Source organism: Mesoplodon mirus (assembly GCF_964341445.2).
Source record: "Mesoplodon mirus genome assembly, chromosome: 5".
NCBI classification, from domain to species: domain Eukaryota; kingdom Metazoa; phylum Chordata; class Mammalia; order Artiodactyla; family Ziphiidae; genus Mesoplodon; species Mesoplodon mirus.
The window spans coordinates 128,321,498-128,341,409 of record NC_138980.1 but is presented as its reverse complement, the minus strand read 5'-3'; the positions used below and the strand labels follow the sequence as shown (position 1 = coordinate 128,341,409).

The following is a 19,912-nucleotide window of genomic DNA, read 5'->3' as shown; positions in this document are numbered from 1 at the left end:
TAGTAGTAACAAATATGTCTTTTGTTTACTTATATAAAATACTTATTCAAAATATTTTTTTAAACCAGCTATAATAAAATTATAACCACATCCCTCTTATCCATATACAGAATATTCCTCTGTTTGTCCTTCATAAACTTTATTTCTCTTTTTATGGAAGTAAACATTTTTGTAGTTTTTAGCCATATATAACATTTAAAACATTTTTCTCTGAAACTGTCCATTTACCTTTCTTGGGGTTAATTGATCTTTTTAATAGCTGCATCAGGTTAACATTATTATTAATTTACCAAACCATTTCTCTAATGTTTAGGTTGTTTCCATTTTTTTAACCCTTGTAAATAAAAGCAAACAATTTTGTGAACAGGCAAAGAATAGATTTCCAGAGGTGGTGGGATTAATGTGCCAAAGAATTTTAAATATTTTTTGGCTCTGGTTAGGCATTGTCAAACTGTCAAAAAAAGGAATCTTGGGAATTCCCTGGAGGTCTAGTTGTTAGGACGCTTTTACTGCCTGGGCCCACATTCGATCCCTGGTTGGGGAACTAAGATCCCACAAGCCCTGTGACCAAAAAAAACAAAAAACAAAAAACAAAACCAGAATCTATTTACATTGCTTTAAGCATTAAATGAATGTTCCTGTTTCCTTTTATCCTTGCCAGCATTATATTATTAAAAATGTTTTATTTTTGCTAAAATAATTTTTTAAATTTTAGTCTTTTTCCCTCTTACATGAAATCTTTTTAATCTTAATAATATAACTATATTATTATAATCTTATGAGATGTTTTTAAATTCTAGAAAATTGGGAAAATACAGATTCATGTAAAAATTAAAACAAAAGTTAATTTTATTATCTACATGCAACCAACCTTTTAGACTATATCCTTCCAGCTTTTCTTTTACATTCTTGAGTAGTAGTATTAATTCACTTTTGTATCCTTCTCTAGTATTTTAACATTTCATAAATATTTTTCCATATCATTAAATATCTTTTGAAAACATGGTTTTTAGTGACTTCATAATATTCTATCAATGGGTATAACTGAATTTATTTAACCATTTATTCATTATTGGATATTTTGTCAGTTTACAGCATTTGCTGTTTTGCATAATGTTCCAGTGAACATCCTTGTACTTAAATCTTTGTCTAGATATTTTTTTAGAGTAGAGTCTTAGAAATGATATTACTGGGTCAAAGAATATGAACATTATTAAAGTTCTTGATTCATGTTGGCAAAAGGCTTTCCAGAAAGGATATACCAATTTGTGCTTCTATCAGTGACGTATGAGATTATATGTTTAAAAGGTTCTCATCTGCCTTTATGATTTTAACAACTCTTTTAATAATTAGAAGTACAAAAAAGTGAAATTTTATTGTTTTAATTTCCATTTATTATTACAAAGCTTGAACTTTATGTTAAGTAGATTAAATATTAAAAATTAAATTCATAGAATCATGTGGAAACGGATAAAATGAATACACTTGGTATTTCTCGAATGGAGAATAAAGAGAAAGAGAATCCAGAAGCTGACACTGCATCTAAGTAAGTATTTAGGAAATAGAATAAAAATAGTAACTCTTAGGAATGATTGTAATGACTTATTTTCTACTTAATAATGTCTGCATTTTATTTTCAGCTAGTGTACTTAAGTCCATTTATAACTATAGGGATTGTTGAAACATTTTAATAATGCTCTTTATGCTTGGTATTGTAGAAATAAATTATAGTATGGATCCACTGGTTAGCAATTACATTTCTCCCTCAACTTACTAACAAGATTTTAACAAAGTCTTGTTAGATAAATTAATGGTTAATATATATGTTTCTGGATAATTTTATTTATAGCAAGGGGTTTCCAAAGGGAATATTTAGGGGAATTCCCTAGTGGTCCAGTGGTTAGTGCTCCGTGCTGCTACTGCTGGGGGCACAGGTTTGATCCCTGGTTGGGGAACTAAGATCTCGCATGCCGCGTGGTGTGACCAGAAAAAAAGGGCGGTGGGGAATCTTTAACTTGGAGTAGAGATCTAGAATAGGCCTGCTCCAATATAAATCTGAACCAGTGGATTCTGGACTGTATGTTTATTCCATAATCTGTGTCCAGTGCCCTGGAGGTGTATGTACACAATGGTGTCCTGAGTGGGGAATAGTATTCCATGCTTGTCAGGTATAGATTTTTCCAATTTTGTGGTGACAATTTGATTTTAAAATGCTTTTTTCATAGTCATGCTTTTAGGACTATGTTCTAGAGGATTAAGGTATGAGGGTATAGAGGTGTGTGTATCTTTGAGGGTGTTCTTAAGGACACTTGTGAATTATTTTGTATTCCAGATGGTTTACTTATTTATACCTGGGAGAAGAGAATACTGAAAACAAGCATGTATGTGATATACAAGTAATTATGTGACTTCAGAATAACCATTGATTTTATTCCTTTGTAATTACTCTAGTTTGAGTGAAAAAATTTGTCTGCAGGAAGATGATCAACTAAAGGCTTTCAGACCTGCACGCCTAATGAGGGGCTTATTGCAAAGGCCAAAGCCAAATGTAGGTAAAGCTGCTGAAAGAAAAGAAACTGTTACATCACAGGAAAAAATTGGGGCCAGTGTAGAAAAGAATGAAAATGAGTCCTGTATCGATAGAGATGTAAGTACTCTGATGCCCTCCAGTTTTTTGTTTAACAAATACATAAGCCTCCTTTCATCCCCCTTTTTAAACAGCAATACCGTATGCAATTATGTATATTGTTCTTTAAATTTAATGCCCAAATCCCATAGCCAGCAGCTTTGCTAATTGTGAAGGCACTTAGCTCTCAGCTCTGTTGATTTTAAGCATTTATATGATGAACCATCTGCTTTCACCTTACTCATGTTTGGACTTGCCTTCCCCCATCACTCAGCAGGTGTTTGAATTATATTTCCCTTCTGAAAATATAGCTAGGTATATGAATTTTTTTTTTTTTTTGGCGGTACGCGGGCCTCTCACCGCTGTGGCCTCTCCCGTTGCGGAGTACAAGCTCCGAACGCGCAGGCGCAGCGGCCACGGCTCACGGGCCCAGCCGCTCCGCGGCACGTGGGATCCTCCCAGACCAGGGCACGAGCCCACGGCCCCTGCATCGGCAGGCGGACTCCCAACCACTGCGCCACCAGGGAAACCCGGTATATGAATTTTAATACTGACTTAAACAAAATAAAATGTTAAAAGCTCCCTACTAAAATACTCCAACAACAAAGATGATAAATTTTAGATTATTTACATAGTAACTGGTCTTTGTGATAAGAGTTAGAGTTGGCATGATTTGAGATTTGAATTTCTTCTATTATGATTCCCAGGGTCTATAATGTGATTGTAATAATCAAAAAGATTTAGAAAGATAGACCCCAAGGGATAATTTTAACAGATCAGACTGAAGCAGTTACTTGCTTTCTGATTAGGAGGAAAAGAATGGGGGCTTTGAGATGAGGTAAAAGGTGTGGCTTGTGAAATTTCCTATACCTAAAGAACAAACATTAAAAGGTGCCCTTTAGGGAATTCCCTGGTGGTCCAGTGGTTAGGACTCCGTGCTTCCACTGCAGGGGGCCCAGGTAAGATTCCGCAGGCTGCACATCGTGGCACCACCCCACACCCCTGTCAAAAAAAAGAGTGTCTTTTGAATATCATTTTATAATTTTGAAATGTTTACCATTTTCCTTGTACTCAAGTCATACATAATTTTCAATGAAGTCTTTTATAAATGTGTGTTACATTGTGAGACCTAAAACTTTTCTTTAAATGTGTTTGTTATTAAGACTCCTGAACAGATAGAAGATCAGGCATGTAAAAATTTTGATTGTGAAGACATCACATCACAATCTGAAAAAAAAGATACTTCTTTTCAAAATGTGCAGTCAGATGAGCCCAAGGCTCTTAATGAATGTCTAAGGTAAGCATCATCTTATTAATGATATAATAGTTGAATTATGTGTAAAGTTTTAGAAATTCTTAATTTTTTAAAAATAGCAAATCAGACTGATTTTGTTACCTGTATATCAAGTTACATAATATTTACAAGTGTAAATTCACCTTTCAAGGCAGTTTATTATGTCATTGCCTTCGTGTTGAGTTCTCACTTATTGGTATTTTGATGAATTGATTTACCCATCACAAATTAGACCTTGAGTTAACATGGATAGTATTATCACTTCACATGCATAGTAAATTACATGTTTATATCCAGATGTGAAAATGCTACTTTCTCTCTTAATATTTGTTTCTTTGGGATTAGATTGATCACATATTACCTTTATTTAAGGTTTATGTAAATTTTAAGTAAAACTCTTACTTCCCATAGCCAAAGCTCTCTGAATTTGTTGTTTCCCCTCTGCAGGGTATTAAACCAGATCAATGGAATTATTAGTGTGCTTTTAAAACTTTTTTCCTTTTGGGAATATTCAATGCACAAAAGTACTGAGAACAGAATAACAGACTCCCATGTACCTACTATCTAGTTTCAACAATTATTTATATTTTACCAATCTTTACATTTAAAGTCTGGCCTATTGTATACTTTATTATAGCTGTAGGAGCCTGTTTAAATACTACCTAACCTGAGAGTGAAAGCTAGGTTTCCTGAACTACTCAAAAGATCTTTGTTAGAAGACAGAAACATTCCTTTATTCCTCTCTTCTTTCTCTGTTCCTTTGTACCCCCTCCCTACACCCCCAACCTATTTTACTTCTCTGCCACACAAACTCTGGGTAGAAGCCTGTACAACTGCATTACTTGTTGCATATCTCTGATACAAATATTAATTATAGATATCTGACAATTTGGATATTTTGTTTGTATTTTTTTAGTTTAAGCCAGACTCCATTCTCATGTGGCTTAGTAGAAAACCAAGTTTTCCCTGAGTGGCCTTTGGGTTTTAGAACCCTGCTGGATTGTTCATAACTAATATCCAGTCTGATATCAGCAACTTTCCTCTCCAAAGGCAGGGACCTTTCTGGCCTTTGAATCTCCAGTATTCATAAAAACAATTCTAAGATTCTGTGTTTTATCAAATCATACGCCTGTTTATATCCAGTAGGCAGTTTCCCTCCTCCCCAGTCTCAAACACTTTGAACTGTTCAAGATGCTATGTAAGAAACTGAAAGAAGAGAAATATCTACACAAGAAAAGGGCCTCAGAGGTCAAAATCTTAACCAGTCACTAAGTGCTCTTTCATTCATTTGTATATTTTTATTGGTTTTACTCTCTATTATTATGATAAAGCACAAAGCAGAGCATGCTGCTGCTTTTTTGAAGAACAAGGTGCTTATACTAGATAGTGATTGTTGTGTGCCCAGTAGCATTCAACAGACTGCAAAATGTTGTTTATTTACTCTTTTCTTTCATTCCCACAATGTATTATGAAATCACAAGCTTTTAGAGCAGTGACTGTACAGGAAATCTCATTTTAAATTGTTTTTAAAAAGTGAGGAGGGGCAGACCTAGTTTTAAGTCATAACACTGTGCCTTATTCAAATTATACCTCCACCTAGCTATTTGAGATCGTGGTTAGTTCTGGCCATATAAATGAGTTCTTTAACTCTTACAGCAAGACATATGTCTGGATAAAGGAGAGTAGGAGCGAAAAGGTAGGAATAGCCACAGATTGGTCTGGCTCCAATGTAGAGGACTTGGAGAGTCTTTCTCAGCCAGTATTTGCCAAGGTTGATGCAGATGACAGTTAGAAAGAGACTGTTTAGGCCTGATTAGCTGCTACTCTAATTGACCTTATTGATAAATTTCTCAGTATATATGTCTCTATATAATAAATATATTTAATTTTTTAAAAAATTTACTGTAATTTCCAAGGATATAATTTTTTCTCTACTTTAATTTTTAAATTTTGCCTAGAGATTCCTGGTGCTTCGTTAATTTTTTTTTTATTTGAGAATTCCTGGTTTTTCAGTAGTGATTTCTCAACCGTATCTCTTCAGTTGGCAGTCTAGTTTACAATTTGATTGTGTATCTTTTTTTTTAAACAGTATTCAAGAGGATAATAAAGCAAATAAACAAGTTCAAATTCTAAAGACTCGATTTCAGAAACCAAAGCCAAATATAGGAAGAAGAACTGGAAGAAGAGAAATTTTCTCAAAGGAAGAGGAGGTACCGAAGGAGGTTCTTGCCTCTGAGGAGATGACAACAGCTTTGAGAGAAACTGCAAGATTGGAAACCTCACCAAGGGAAAAGGTACCTGTGGAGACTAATACTGCTAAGGAAATGGAGTCAGATTTAAAAGAAACTGAAAGAAAAGATATCTCTCCCAGGGAGAAAATACCAGAAATGATTGATGTCACTGTGGAAATGGAGACAGATTTGAGAGAGACTGGAAGAGAGGTTTTCCCAAGGGAGAAGATAACAAAGGTGACTGATGCCACTGAGGAAAGAGAGACAGATTTGGAAGAGACTGAAAGAAGAGAAATATCCCTACAGGAAAATGCCGCAGAGGAGGTCGATACTATTGGTGAAGTGAAGACAGATTTGAAAGAAACTGGAAGAGAGATTTCCCCCAGGGAGAAGATACCGGAGATGATTGATGCTGATGCCGCTGAGGAAGTAGAGACAGATTTAGAAGAAACTGAAAGAAGAGAAATACCTACACAAGAAAAGGCCTCAGAGCTCAAAACTATAGATGATGAAATGGAGACAGATTTGAACAAAATTGGAATAGAAATTTCCCCAAGGGAAAAGGTACTAGTGGGGATCAGTGCCACCGGGGAAAGGGAGATTGATTTGGAAGAAACTGGAAAAAGAGACATTTCCCTGATGGAAAAGGTATCAGGAAATATGACTACCATTGAGGAAACAGAGGCAGATTTGAAAGAAACTGGAAGAGAAATTTCCTTTAGGAAAAGCCGATCAGAAGAGATCAGTGCTTCTGAGGAAAAGGTGGCAGATTTGGAAAAAACTGGAAAAATAGACATTTCTCTAAGGGAAAATGAACCAGAGGAGACTGGGACCTCAAGACAAACTGAGACAGATTCATTGCAGAGGGGTAGTGGTGACTGCAGTGCTGTGCCTTCACTAAATATTAAAGTATGTATTTTTCTGTCCTTTAAAAATATTTTTTTGAATACTTTTTCAGAGAAAAAAATATCAAAATAATTCCAGGATTATTGCCCTTAAGTCCAACAACACTTAAAGTCTCTAAAAGCATAATGTCTTTCCCAGTCCTAAATTCTGGGTTTCAGGACCTTAAAGAAATTATATAATCTTTTTTTTTTTAAATAATTGAAAACATTTTATAATTGTGGAAAAGTTAACGGTTCTTAATGTCAGTTTAAAGTTACTCTTAGATAAAAGAAATATAAGAGATTGGACTGAATTTGTGCTAATTCTAGTATGAACATACACTGGAATGATTTCTTTTGACCGTATCTGTATCAGTTTTTCTCTTTATTTTCTGTCCCACCCCACTTCACTCCACTTTTAAAAGCTCATCTTATTAAAAGTTTCCAGTTAATTGAAGTTGAAGCTATTCTAACATTTTCCAGTTTTCTAACTTTTTTTTGGATAGGTAATGGCATTTGTAGTTTGGAAAAAACATATAATAATATGCAATATAGAAAGAAGAGTTTTCCAAATTCTGTGTTTTAGCATTTGTAAATTAAATTTTATTTTACTTAAAAATTAAAACTCCCCAAACTTCTGGATTTTTAAAAACAGTGTGAAGACTATAGGCTTTTGTTTGAAATGTATGACATGCTTAAGGAATATTTTATATGTGCTGATTTATTTCCAGGACATTAGCAGTGAAGTACAATCCGTGGTGCATGTATCTGTAGAAGAAAAAAGAAATTCTGAAAAGGAAATAACAAGTCAGTTGAGTCATTTGAACATTTCTTCACAGACTTCTGAACTTGATAAAATAGAAGACCAGAGGATGCGATCTCCAAATGTTCCAGAGCAGTTTTCAGATATTAATTTAAGGTACAAGTATATAGGTCTGTGTGCTTGTAAAGAGAAAGCATATAAAGTTATATTTGCAGATTATGTTAAACTAAATAAGGTTTTAAGACATATCATCTATAGCATAGTGTTGAAAATTTTAAGCTGGTTTGGGGAAGACTGGGAGAGATTTGAGGTCCTTCTGACAGACTGTGAGAATTACTAACATACAAAATGGTGTACAAGACATACTTTTAAGTCAGTACAGGTGTGACAAACCTGTATTTTCTTTGTGCGAAGATGATATAATTCCTAGGCTTATATCTGGATTGTACCACTCATGTTTTTCAGGATCTACCAAATAGTCCGATTTGTTTTCCTGTTAAGAATTAGAATTAAATATTTACTGCCAGTCTCTAAGGTTGTGCTAAGACTCCGCTCCCACTGCCCCTTCATTTCATCCTAAAGCTTGATAATCCTTGTTCCAAAAGCAAATCTCTTCCTCAAGACCAGAAGCCAGTTGAAGTGAAACCAGCACCTTTTGTGAGAAGTAGATTCAAAAGACCAAAACCAAACTTAGCAAGAGCAGCTTCAAAAAGAGAGACTATAGAAGCAGAAAAACATGCACCTGGGAAGAAAGTGGAAGCTGATAAAAAAGGGACTGTTGTGATACAGCAGAATGGGGAACAAATGAGAACTCTCCCTTCTCAACGTGTGAGTGTTATTTAAGATGGAGGCTTTCTGTTTTAGTTATTATAATTACTAAAGTAAAACATTGGAATTAAAAACTTGCAAATATTTCCTTATGTAATTTTTGCTGTGTGTGATATTGGTGCTGTACTTAATGTACCTCATTGTTCCATGTGGTTTGTGTAAGAATCTTGAGTCTGATGGTGGGCAAATGTGTCATGGGAAGGATTTTAAGAGGCCCAGGCTCTAGTTCAAGTTCTGACCTTTATTCATTATGTGCCCATAGCCCAATGATGCAACTAGTTTCTTCACAGGAAAAATGAGAATGAGAGTCCATCTTTATTTCACTCTGTTGTGAAGGTGAAATAAAAAGTTAAAAGCTTGATATGAGTTAAAAGGAGATTATTTTATTTACTTGATTAACTTTGTCTATAAGAGATTAAGATGTGCGATACAGCATCAAAAACCTTGAAATGAAACGTCAACACTCATAAGTTGAGCATTTAAACATATGAAGTACTTTTTTGAATTAAAATTCTTCTTTTACATCTTACCTTAGTTCTTACTGTGCTTGAACATTTGTACTTTTTCCTCCTAATCTTATGTTTAAAAAGAATAAATCATGGGAATCTCTGGTGGTCCAGTGGTTAGGACTCTGCACTTTCACTGCCGAGGGCCTGGGTTCAGTCCTTGGTTGGGGAACTAAAATCCCACAAGCTGCGAGGCATGGCCAAAAAAAAACAAAAACAAAAACAAAAAACCCACCACTTTCATTTATTTATTTATGTTATATTATTTAATTTAATTAATTTATTTTTTGGCCATTCCATGTGGCATGTGGGATCTTAGTTCCCTGACCAGGGATTGAACCTGTGTCCCCTGTGGTGGAAGCAGAGTCTTTTTTTTTTTTTTTAATGTATTTTTTTGGCTGCATTGGGTCTTCATTGCTGCGAAGTGCATTCTTAAAAACAGTATGAAGAATATAGGCTTTTGTTTGAAATGTATGACATGCTTAAGGAATATTTTATATGTGCTGATTTATTTCCAGGACATTAGCAGTGAAGTACAATCCGTGGTGCATGTAAGAAGTGGATTCTTAACCACTGCGCCACCAGGGAAGTCCATGAACATCTTTTTGGATCAGTATATAGAAATTAAACTTCTTTCAAATGACTGTACTGTTTCATTGTAAAGAAATTATAATTTATTCAGTTCCCTACTGATTTGTCTTGTTTCCAATTTTTTGTTTTTCCTTTTCTTTTTCTTTCCTTTTTTGGGGGGCTATTATATTGCTGTAATAAATATCCTTGTGTATAATTTTCTAGATAGTTATTTGAGTGTTTTTATAAGATATATTTCTAGAAGTAGAATTGCTGGAAATTAAAATCCTTGATAGATATTGCCCTGTTGTCTACAAAGACTGTATCAGTTTATTTTTCTACCAGTTTATTAAAGTTTCTATTTCCCTATACTTTTACCAACCCTCGATGAAATTTTTTTTTTTAATCTACCTTCTAGGATGTGGCTCCCCTAATGACATCAACAGAAAAAGACAAATCAGATCACAGTCAAGAGGAGGCTGTGATATTGCCATATGTACAGACTGAAAAGGACCTTTCCCCTTCGAGTTCTTGTGAACCTATAGAGGAGTCTCAGTCTACACAAGCCCAGGAAAAGGAATTAGTTGTCTCTATGGGGTAAACAGTGATAGTTTTATTAAAATCTAAAGTAAGAGAATTATTTCAAATAGTTCTTCATTTTTTTTAAGAAATGTGTTAATGTATTTTGAAAGTGAGTATCAAGAATACTTGGTTTATTTCTATTCATATGGCCTAAAATACAAAATCAGGTTGAGTTCAACACCTTTTAACACTTGCCTGCTTATATTCACTGTTAGCTGCTTCAGATCTTATACAAAGCAATGCATTTATTTAAAATATGTATATAAGGTATGTATTCATTACCTTTTAAAAAATTGTAGTAAGATACATATAACATAAAATTTACTATTTTAACCATTTTTAAGTGTACAGTCCAATGGCATTAAGTACATTCACATCGTTGTACACCATTACCACCATTCATCTCCAGAACATTTTTCTTCCCAAACTGAAACTCTGTACCCATTAAACAATAACTTCCCATTCCCCCTACCTCCAGTCCCTGGCAGCCACCATTGTGCTTTCTATTACTATGAATTTGAATATTGTAGGTACCTCATATAAGTTCAGTACCTTCTGAGAGTTGAAATAACTATTTTTTATAAAATGAGGTATAATCAGAAAGTAATTTAATTTTCCTTTAATATACAAAATATTTTTACAGAGTTTATTAGATTCAAATTTTATATTTTTATAGTAGTTTTCATCTTTTTACAGTCAAGCTTTCTCTCTTTTCTCCTGTCCCCTCTTCTAGGACTTATCATATAAACACTTGCGAACAAGAAATGAAGGAAAGCGTTATCCAAACTGCTGCACCAGTAAGGGGCCGACTTCAGAGACCCAGTCCAAACTTAAGAAAGTTTGGACAGAGACAAGTAATAGAAAAAAGTGAAGCCAAAGAAACAATTAAGGAAGAAAGGACACTACAAAAAGATGAAACTAAAAAATTCCTGACTGTGGTGAGTTATTGCTATGTAATTAAATCAAGCCTTTTAATGCATATTAAAGTAACAAATGGTAGCTCAGACTTGGCTTAGAATATAGGCATCTGATACTTACTCTACTTCATACATAACGTGTCTAGTTTTGTTTCAGATTTACCATTGTAGAATTTTTTTTTAATGAAAATAGATTTTTTTTTCCTAACTAATGAACCTAGTCATTGTGTAAATGTTCAATCAATGCAAAATAATATAATAATTACCCCTAGTCTCACCACTCTGAGGTAACCACTGAAAACCTTTTGACATATCTTACCGGATATATCTCCATGCATGCATGTGTGCATACTCATGTAAATTTAAATAATAAAATCATTGTAATCATGTTATTTTGTGACTTACTGTTTTTCACTCATTATATTAAGTGGTTTTCCATGTCATGAAATATGGAGATACATCATTTTTAACTGCTGTGTAACATTCTGCTATTTGGAATGACAGTTTAACCAATCTCTTATTGATGGATCTTCTGATATTAGAAACAAATCTAAGTAGTTTAATGCCCATTTCAACAGATCTTGTTTTTCTGTCCTTTTCTCTACCAAGGGAAAATCTACATTTAAAATAAAGTGATTGTAATCCTTATTTGAAACCGCCCCGAAATGAAAAAAAAACACATTGAACTTTTTGGGAGGAAGGTTCACAACAGATGGTTATTGTAGTTTTTAAAGCATTATGTGAACATATTACTGCAGTAATCTTTGAAACTTTCTCTGTGAATAGACAATTTTGTTTTGGGCAGCAAAACATGAACATTGCATACTCAAGTTTGAGACTTCATTTTAAAAAACTAAATACCTTTCTTTTTATTATTATTAATTTATTTATTTATTTATTTATTGCTGCGTTGGGTCTTCGTTGTTGTGCGTGGACTTTCTTTAGTTGCAGCGAGCAGGGACTACTCTTTGTTGTTGTGCACGGGCTTCTCATTGCGGTGGCTTGTCTTGTTGTGGAGCATGGGCTCTAGGCTCATGGGCTTCAGTAGTTGTGGCACACGGGCTCAGTAGTTGTGGCTTGCGGGCTCAGTAGTTGTGGCTCGCAGGCTGTAGAGCGCAGGCTCAGTAGTTGTGGCACATGGGCTTAGTTGCTCCGCGGCATGTGGGATCTTCCTGGACCAGGGATTGAACCCGTGTCTCCTGCATTGGCAGGCGGATTCTTAACTACTGTGCCACCAGGGAAGTCCCTAAATACCTTTCTTAATGATTAAAATAGTTTAGGAGGTATGTTCTGTTGTTAAAAAGAAAAAAAAAATTAATATAGTTTTGGGCTTCCCTGGTGGCGCAGTGGTTAAGAGTCTGCCTGCCGATGCAGGGGACACGGGTTCGTGCCCAGTCTGGGAAGATCCCACATGCCGCGGAGTGGCTAGGCCCGTGAGCCATGGCCGCTGAGACCTGTGTGTCCGGAGCCTGATGCTCCGCAACGGGAGAGGCCACAACAGTGAGAGGCCCGCGTACAGCAAAAAAAAAAAAAACACCAAAAAACTAATATAGTTTTGCATTTCAGCCAAATTCTCAAATTGCAATGGAAATTGAAGTTGTATCCTCCAAAGTTTCAGAAGGCAGAATGTATGAAAACCAGAGTCACGTTCTTTTAGAAAACCTTCATGTTAACAAAATAAATGTTTCAGATGAAAAGACAAGGTGAGTTTGCTTTTAATCAGAAAAGAATAAAACTTTTCAAAGATAAAGGTTGGATATTTGAATAAAAGATTTTATGTAATTTCATATTTAGTAAGTTTTATGAAAGAAAAAAGTAATTATGAAACTAGAATAGTTTAAATCTGCTGAACAGCAAAGGGGGCCAGTGTGAAACAGGGGAAGAGAGGAAGAGTAGTAGATATATGAAAGGTAAAGGCTGAGTGGGGAGAAGCGCAGATTATGTAGGACCATTGTAAGGATTTTGAGTTTTACTCTAAATGAGCCTTTAAAGACCGTGACCTTTGAGGTCAGCCTTTCCTAATGCCTTCATTTATAATTGACTGTATGGATCTAGAGGATTTAAATGGCTTGCTCAAAGTGACATCGGCAGTTTAGTTTTTAAACTTAAGTTTTCAGGAGTTATGACTTTAAGACTAGCAAATTCCTGTAGTTTATAGGCAGAGCTTCCTGAAAGAAACTTTACATGTTTCAAGAGATTTTATGCTCAGCCTTTGCATTTTTAATGAGGAAGATCTAACTTTCAAATTTCCTATATAGAAACCCATTACCCACCCACCCCTCTTTTTAAAATCTTTTCTGTTTATGAAGTTTATTCAAGCTCTTAGCTTTATCATGACTGATACTTCCTTCAGAGTATACATTCTGCATAGTTTTAAGTTAGCTTATTCTTATGTCCAGCAGTTTCTTACCCCCTTTTAACCCCAGTAGCACATTGAGCTTATATATATATATATATATATATATATATATATATATATATATATATATATATATTATTCTTAAGTACCTTTGTAGAATCACACTTGATTGTAAGTAGCTTATACTTAAGTTAAATATAACATGTTTTCCCAAATACATTAGCCTACACTGGAATGTATTAACCAGCATCATTACTTTGTTAGAACTTCCTGTGAACTTCCTTGGTATTTCACTGCTGGAAGAACTTAGCAGGATTGGAACATTTGGAAATGTAAATAACTACTTTCTCTTGTAGGTAATTTATTACAAATATTACTTAAGATTAGCCTTTAATACAGATCTTTTAGAGAACTTATGATCGATACTTACAGACCCAGTTTTTCTTTATAAGTATCCAGATTTATATTAGTTTTAAACTTGCTAATTCAGATCCTTGCCAATTATTAAATATTTTCCAGGAAACCTTAAGGCAGCTGTTTGTGTTGCCTTGGGAGCTATGGCTACTGTATTGAATGTTAAATCCTTGTCTTTCTCTGATTTGGCAGATACAAATGGGTTATATTGAGATCCTTATGACACTGGCTGTCAATAAACCCTTTTCTATGAAGTGACAGGCATGTGTTAGGAGAACAGACTCTAACTTTCAAGTCTGCTCTTGAACCAGAAGGACCAGGGTTGTTGTGACCATTGTATATTTATTCATGCTTCAGAGCCCAGTTGAAGCATTTGTTTAAAGTGTCATTATGAAGTCCATCTTCAACTACTGACATTTTTGTTTTGTATCTAGTTATTTCTTTGAAAATTACTTAAAGTAGCATACAACGACACACCAGAATCAATGAATGAAAGTAAAAAAAAGATGAAATATTATTGTGAAAGTATTCCCCAGGCTATATAGAAAATGGAAGTTATAAAAGCTTCTATGTTCTTTCTTTCATATCAGCATGTGTGGTTTCATTTTATATGTTTAGTTTTATAGCCTATTTATATATAGTCCTTCGAACATAGAATTGGTTTCTGCCCAAAAATTGTTTAACAGCAGATACATCAACAGGAATTCTGATTTTTGTTCTTCAACATGATTTGTATTTCATTCTAGACATGAACATAAAACATATGTTTCTAGTCCACCACAAATGATAAGAAGGCAATTCCAAAAGGCTAAGCCAAATTTGGGAAGAGCACAAGGTGAGAAAGAGCAATCAGGCATAGGAAAAGACACAGCAGATCAGAGTAAGGCAAGGAAGCCAGAAGATAATTTGCTGCAGCATGAAGATTCTGACACCCAGCTTCTTCAAAAAGTAAGTTTGAAAAAAATAATTTATTAGTGGGCTCTATTTTATCAATATCATGAAGGAGAACATTAAAGAAATAGTTTTGCCTTTTGTACTATAACTATTTTCATGAAAATTGATTGACCTTCCAATATTATGAAAGTTTAGAAACCAATCACTTGTGTATATGTGTGTAAGCTTAGCGCTTTAGGCCAAACTACCAAACCAAATTACTATACAGATTGTTTCCATGGTAATATTAGTTGTTTCTTCTTAAATTTAAGGGAAAAGCTGAGTTTCTGACATCTCTGGAGATTTCAGCAAGAAAAGGTCCTGTAGGTTCCAAGGAGATTGGTTTGGCAAAAAAAGATGCCCAATCAGAAGTTGGACCATCAGGAAGTGTTGGAGAGAAAACCGTAGGCGATAGTTCTATGTGTTCAGTTGTCGAAGAGCAGTATGTCAGTAAACCAGCAAGGTAAAGTTTTATTTAACAAGTACTTCAGAATAGTAAATACAAGTAACTTATTCTTAATGGATGTCCTACTCTAACTTACTGATAGAGTAAAAAGATGGTTTGTTAACAGAAGTATTGGTTGTTTTTTATTGGCAGGTCTGTTTCTTTCCCACTTTTGATTTTTATTTACTAAAATTTCCTTTTTTTATGATCTTCTCAAAAAGATTTTTCTTTCCTACATTTAAAATTTCTGGGTGTTGAGTATATTAGACATGAGCAGAAGCCTGACAAAAGAGTAGTACATATTACCTAAATAACTAGGGTGCTGATTCAAATTGGAGTCACAAACACAAGTGAAGGGTACCTTTCTTCCACAGTTTTCAAGGAAAGTGGAAGGGACCCTAAGTTCTAAAAAATGTTGTTCTGTTGGATTTCCTCATTCTCCTTTTTTCTTTTGACCTAATCTATTTACCCAGTAGGATAAACCGTATCACTTTTTGGTCTCATATTCTGTATTTATTGGTCCAGTGTTTTTGTTTGTTTGTTTGTTTTTTGCGGTACGCGGTCCTCTCACTGTTGTGGCCTCTCCCGTTGCGGAGCACAGGCTCTGGACGCTCAGGCTCAGCGGCCATGGCTCACGGGCCCAGCCGCTCCGCGGCATGTGGGATCTTCCCAGACCGGGGCACGAACCCATGACCCCTGCATCGGCAGGCGGACTCTCAACCACTGCGCTACCAGAGAAGCCCTGGTCCAGTGTTCTTGATCCCATTTTCTTCTAATAATTTCCAGTGTTGTATTTCATCACCACTTAAATAGCAAGGGGGGAAAATGGCTCAGAATTTAAAACGTACTGTGAAAAATTTGTAGGTAGATAACTAATATTTAACTTTGAGTGAGAAACTGAATCCTAACAGTAAATTCTGTTCATTCTTGTCATAGCATTCGTGTTTGATAGAATGGGTGGTGAGCATTTTATGTGAATGGCTTGAATTGAGATTTCACTTTATAAGTTGGGTTTTCATTAAAATTATCCTTATGCTATGCATGTCATGACTATGTTGCTATTTTGATTCAACCTCTAGCTCTCCACAACTGTTAAAAGAATCAAATTATTCTAAAATTGCTGTGGATCGAAGAACAGCTCTCTCTTCTGCCTCTGAATGTAAGATAGATCGTAGTGAAAGGAGGATGCGTCGGAAGATTAAACCAAACATCCCCAAAGGGCGTGGGTCAAAACGAATTCGGAGTAAGACCTCTAAGAAGGAGCCTAGAGCCTCTAAGCCCGTGCTGGTGACTCTTCGAGCTTCCCAGGAAGAAGACGAAGATGACGCGGAAGACTTTGAGTCTGACTATGAAGAAGAAAGCTATCATCTTGCTCCAGAAGAAGTCAACAAAGCTCCAGTGTTTGTACCTGTTGGTCTCAGATCTCCTGAACCGGTTTCTGCTCAGATTGAGGAAACCATGGAAGAGGTAGTTTGAATTTTGAATCCTTGGAACTTTATCTGACTTGTTTTTTGCTTTTAGTGGATCATTATCTCTTCTCTTAGTGATTATTAGGATTTGAAGATTATTAGAGTAATTTGTTTGGGGCCTGCTGCATAGCCTAGGAAATCAGTAGAAATAGGCTTGTGTGATCTCCTGTGTTTACTCAGCCCCTGCAACCCAGGCCCGGCACAAGGTAATCAGTATAACAATACTGAGAGAAATCTAATTTCACTTGTATCTGGGGGCTACTTAATCTCCTTTCTGGTTAATTAAAAAAAAAAACAAAAAACTTGGCAGATGTTTTCTATTAACTCTTTGTGGTAAGCTCAACTTAAGCTCTGGTTGGTAGATAATGTAGAAGGGACATATTTCTTTCTCTTTCTCTCTCTCTCTTTTTTTTTTTTTTTTTTTTTTTTTTTGCGGTACGCGGGCCTCTCACTGTTGTGGCCTCTCCCATCGTGGAGCACAGGCTCCAGACGTGCAGGCTCAGCGGCCATGGCTCACGGGCCCAGCCGCTCCGCGGCATGTGGGATCTTCCCAGACCAGGGCACGAACCCACGTCCCCTGCATTGGCAGGCGGACTCTCAACCGTTGTGCCACCAGGGAAGCCCTCTCTTTTTTAAAAATAAATTTATTTATTTTGTTTACTTTATTTTTGGCTGCGTTGGGTCTTCATTGCAGTGCGCAGGCTTCTCATTGCGGTGGCGTCTCTTGTTGTGGTGCGCGGGCTCTAGAGCGCAGGCTCAGTAGTTGTTGCACACGGGCCCAGTTGCTCCTCGGCATGTGGGATCTTCCCAGATCAGGACGCAGGTTCCCTGCATTGGCAGGTGGATTCTTAACCACTGTGCCACCAGGGAGGCCCTCTCTCTTTTTTTAATTGTGGTAAGTTACAGGTAACATAAAATTTACTGTCTTAGCCATTTTAAAGCCTGCAGTTCAGTGGCATTAAGTGCATCCATCCACAGAACTTTTTTTCATCTTGAAAAACTACAAGTCTGTACCTATTAAACAATAATTCTGATTATTCCCTCCTCTGTAGCCTGTGGCAACCACTTACTCTAGGTCCCTCATGTAAGTGAAATCATACAGTGTTTGTCCTTTTTGTGACTGGCTTATTTCACTTAGCATAATGCTTTCAAGGTTCATCTATACTGTAGCATATGTCAGGATGTCCCTTTTTTTTTCTTTTTTCTGGCTGCATTGGGTCTTCGCTACTGCACACGGGCTTTCTCTAGTTGCGATGAGCAGGGACTACTCTTGTTGCAGTTTGCGGGCTTCTCATTGCAGTGGCTTCTCTTGTTGTGGAGCATGGGCTCTAGGCCCTCAGGCTTCAATAGTTGCAGCGCATGTGCTCAGTTGTGGTGCGTGGGCTCTAGGGTGCGCGGGCTTCAGTAGTTGTAGTGCACGGGCTCAGTAGTTGTGGCTCATGGGCTCTAGAGCACAGGCTCAGTAGTTGTGGTGCATGGGCTTAGTTGCTCTGCGGCATGTGGAATCTTCCCAGACCAGGGATTGAACCTGTGTCCCCTGCATTGGCAGGCAGATTCTTAACCACTGTGCCACCAGGGAAGTCCAGGATGTCCTTTTTAAGGGCTAAATAATATTCCATTCAGTATATACAGTACCACATTTTTTTTATTCTTCTGTCAGTGGACAGTTGGGTTGCTTCCACCTTTTGGCTATTAATGAAGAACACTGCTATGTACATGGGTATACAAATATCTCTTCTAATCCCTGCTGTCAATTCTGCAAGTGGAAATGCTGGATAATATAGTAAATTGTAAATTGATGTTTAATTTTTTGAGCAACCCCCATACTGTTTTCCATAGCATCTGCCTTATTCTACCATCCTATCAATAGTGTACGAGTGTTCCAACATCTCCACATCCTTACCAACACTTGTTTTTTCTGTTTTTTTCTTTTGCTGTACGTGGGCCTCTCACCGCCATGGCCTCTCCCGCTGCGGAGCACAGGCTCCGGACGTGCAGGCTCAGCGGCCATGGCCCACGGGCCCAGCCTCTCCGCAGCATGTGGGATCCTCCCGGACCAGGGCACGAACCCACGTCCCCTGCATTGGCAGGCGGACTCCCAACCACTGCGCCACCAGGGAAGCCCCCCCCTTTTTTTTTTGATAGTAGCCATCCTAATGGATGTGAGGTAGAGGAACATATTACTTCAACTTACTTTATTATGAAAGCTCCTTACTCTTTTGCCTCTTGGTCTAACTTTGTAACTTCAAAGTTTTCTCTTCTGCCTCAATTTTCAGTAACTTATTTTGCTTATAGAGCATCATATCTGAATCAGTTTTGTATTCATGGTAGATTCAAAAGCCATTTGAATTACAAGTGGAATTCCAAACTCACCTTTTTTTATTCATTGTTAATAATACCATGCTAAATGTTATAAAGTTAGTTGGAATGGTTGAAGCTAAATAAAAATGATGTGAAGTGGTTTCTTGTAATTAAAGTTCAAAGTAAAGATAATGAATTTAAACTTTGGTTGTAACCAAGAAAAGGTAAAAGGAAAGTTAATTTTGTGCAAGGATGGCTGGTTACCACTGCATGAAAATTCATTTAGCTATATGTTATGTATTTTACAATTTCTTTGTGTGAAAGGCAAATTGCTCGTGAAAACTAATACTAGAAATTAACTTCTGAAAATCATATTCTAGGATATATCCCTGAATTAATACAGAATGCCTTCTTTTTTTTAAAATTTATTTTATTTATTTAGGCTGTGTTGGGTCTTTGTTGCTCCGTGCAGGGTTTCTCTAGTTGCGGAGAGTGGGAGCTACTCTTCGTTGCGGTGTGCGGGCTTCTCATTGCAGTGGCTTCTCTTGATGTGGAGCAGGGCTCTAGGCACACGGGCTTCAGTAGCTGTGGCATGTGGCCTCAGGAGTTGTGGCACATGGGCTCTAGAGCCCTAGGGCTCTAGAACACCTAGAGCACAGGCTCAGTAGTTGTGGCACATGGGCTTAGTGGCTCCGCGGCATGTGGGATCTTCCTGGACCAGGGCTTGAACCCGTGTCCCCTGCATTGGCAAGCGGATTCTTAACCACTATGCCACCAGGGAAGCCCCACA

General features: G+C 36.6%; 1 protein-coding gene across 4 annotated transcripts in view; it reads left to right on the top strand.

Annotated features, from left to right (window-relative positions):
- The window catches only part of BDP1 (BDP1 general transcription factor IIIB subunit), a 94,629-nt gene that overhangs the window by 33,684 nt on the left and 41,033 nt on the right, over positions 1 to 19,912 (top strand). For all 4 annotated transcript variants that reach the window (XM_082620471.1, XM_082620470.1, XM_082620469.1 and 1 more), the window contains 12 exons: positions 1,455 to 1,546; positions 2,452 to 2,647; positions 3,790 to 3,923; positions 6,010 to 7,060; positions 7,767 to 7,954; positions 8,404 to 8,626; positions 10,121 to 10,299; positions 11,018 to 11,222; positions 12,768 to 12,904; positions 14,721 to 14,922; positions 15,180 to 15,370; positions 16,432 to 16,819. In XM_082620471.1, coding sequence (XP_082476597.1) covers positions 1,455 to 1,546; positions 2,452 to 2,647; positions 3,790 to 3,923; positions 6,010 to 7,060; positions 7,767 to 7,954; positions 8,404 to 8,626; positions 10,121 to 10,299; positions 11,018 to 11,222; positions 12,768 to 12,904; positions 14,721 to 14,922; positions 15,180 to 15,370; positions 16,432 to 16,819 — 3,186 coding nt within the window. The remainder of the gene's footprint in view (positions 1 to 1,454; positions 1,547 to 2,451; positions 2,648 to 3,789; positions 3,924 to 6,009; positions 7,061 to 7,766; positions 7,955 to 8,403; positions 8,627 to 10,120; positions 10,300 to 11,017; positions 11,223 to 12,767; positions 12,905 to 14,720; positions 14,923 to 15,179; positions 15,371 to 16,431; positions 16,820 to 19,912) is intronic.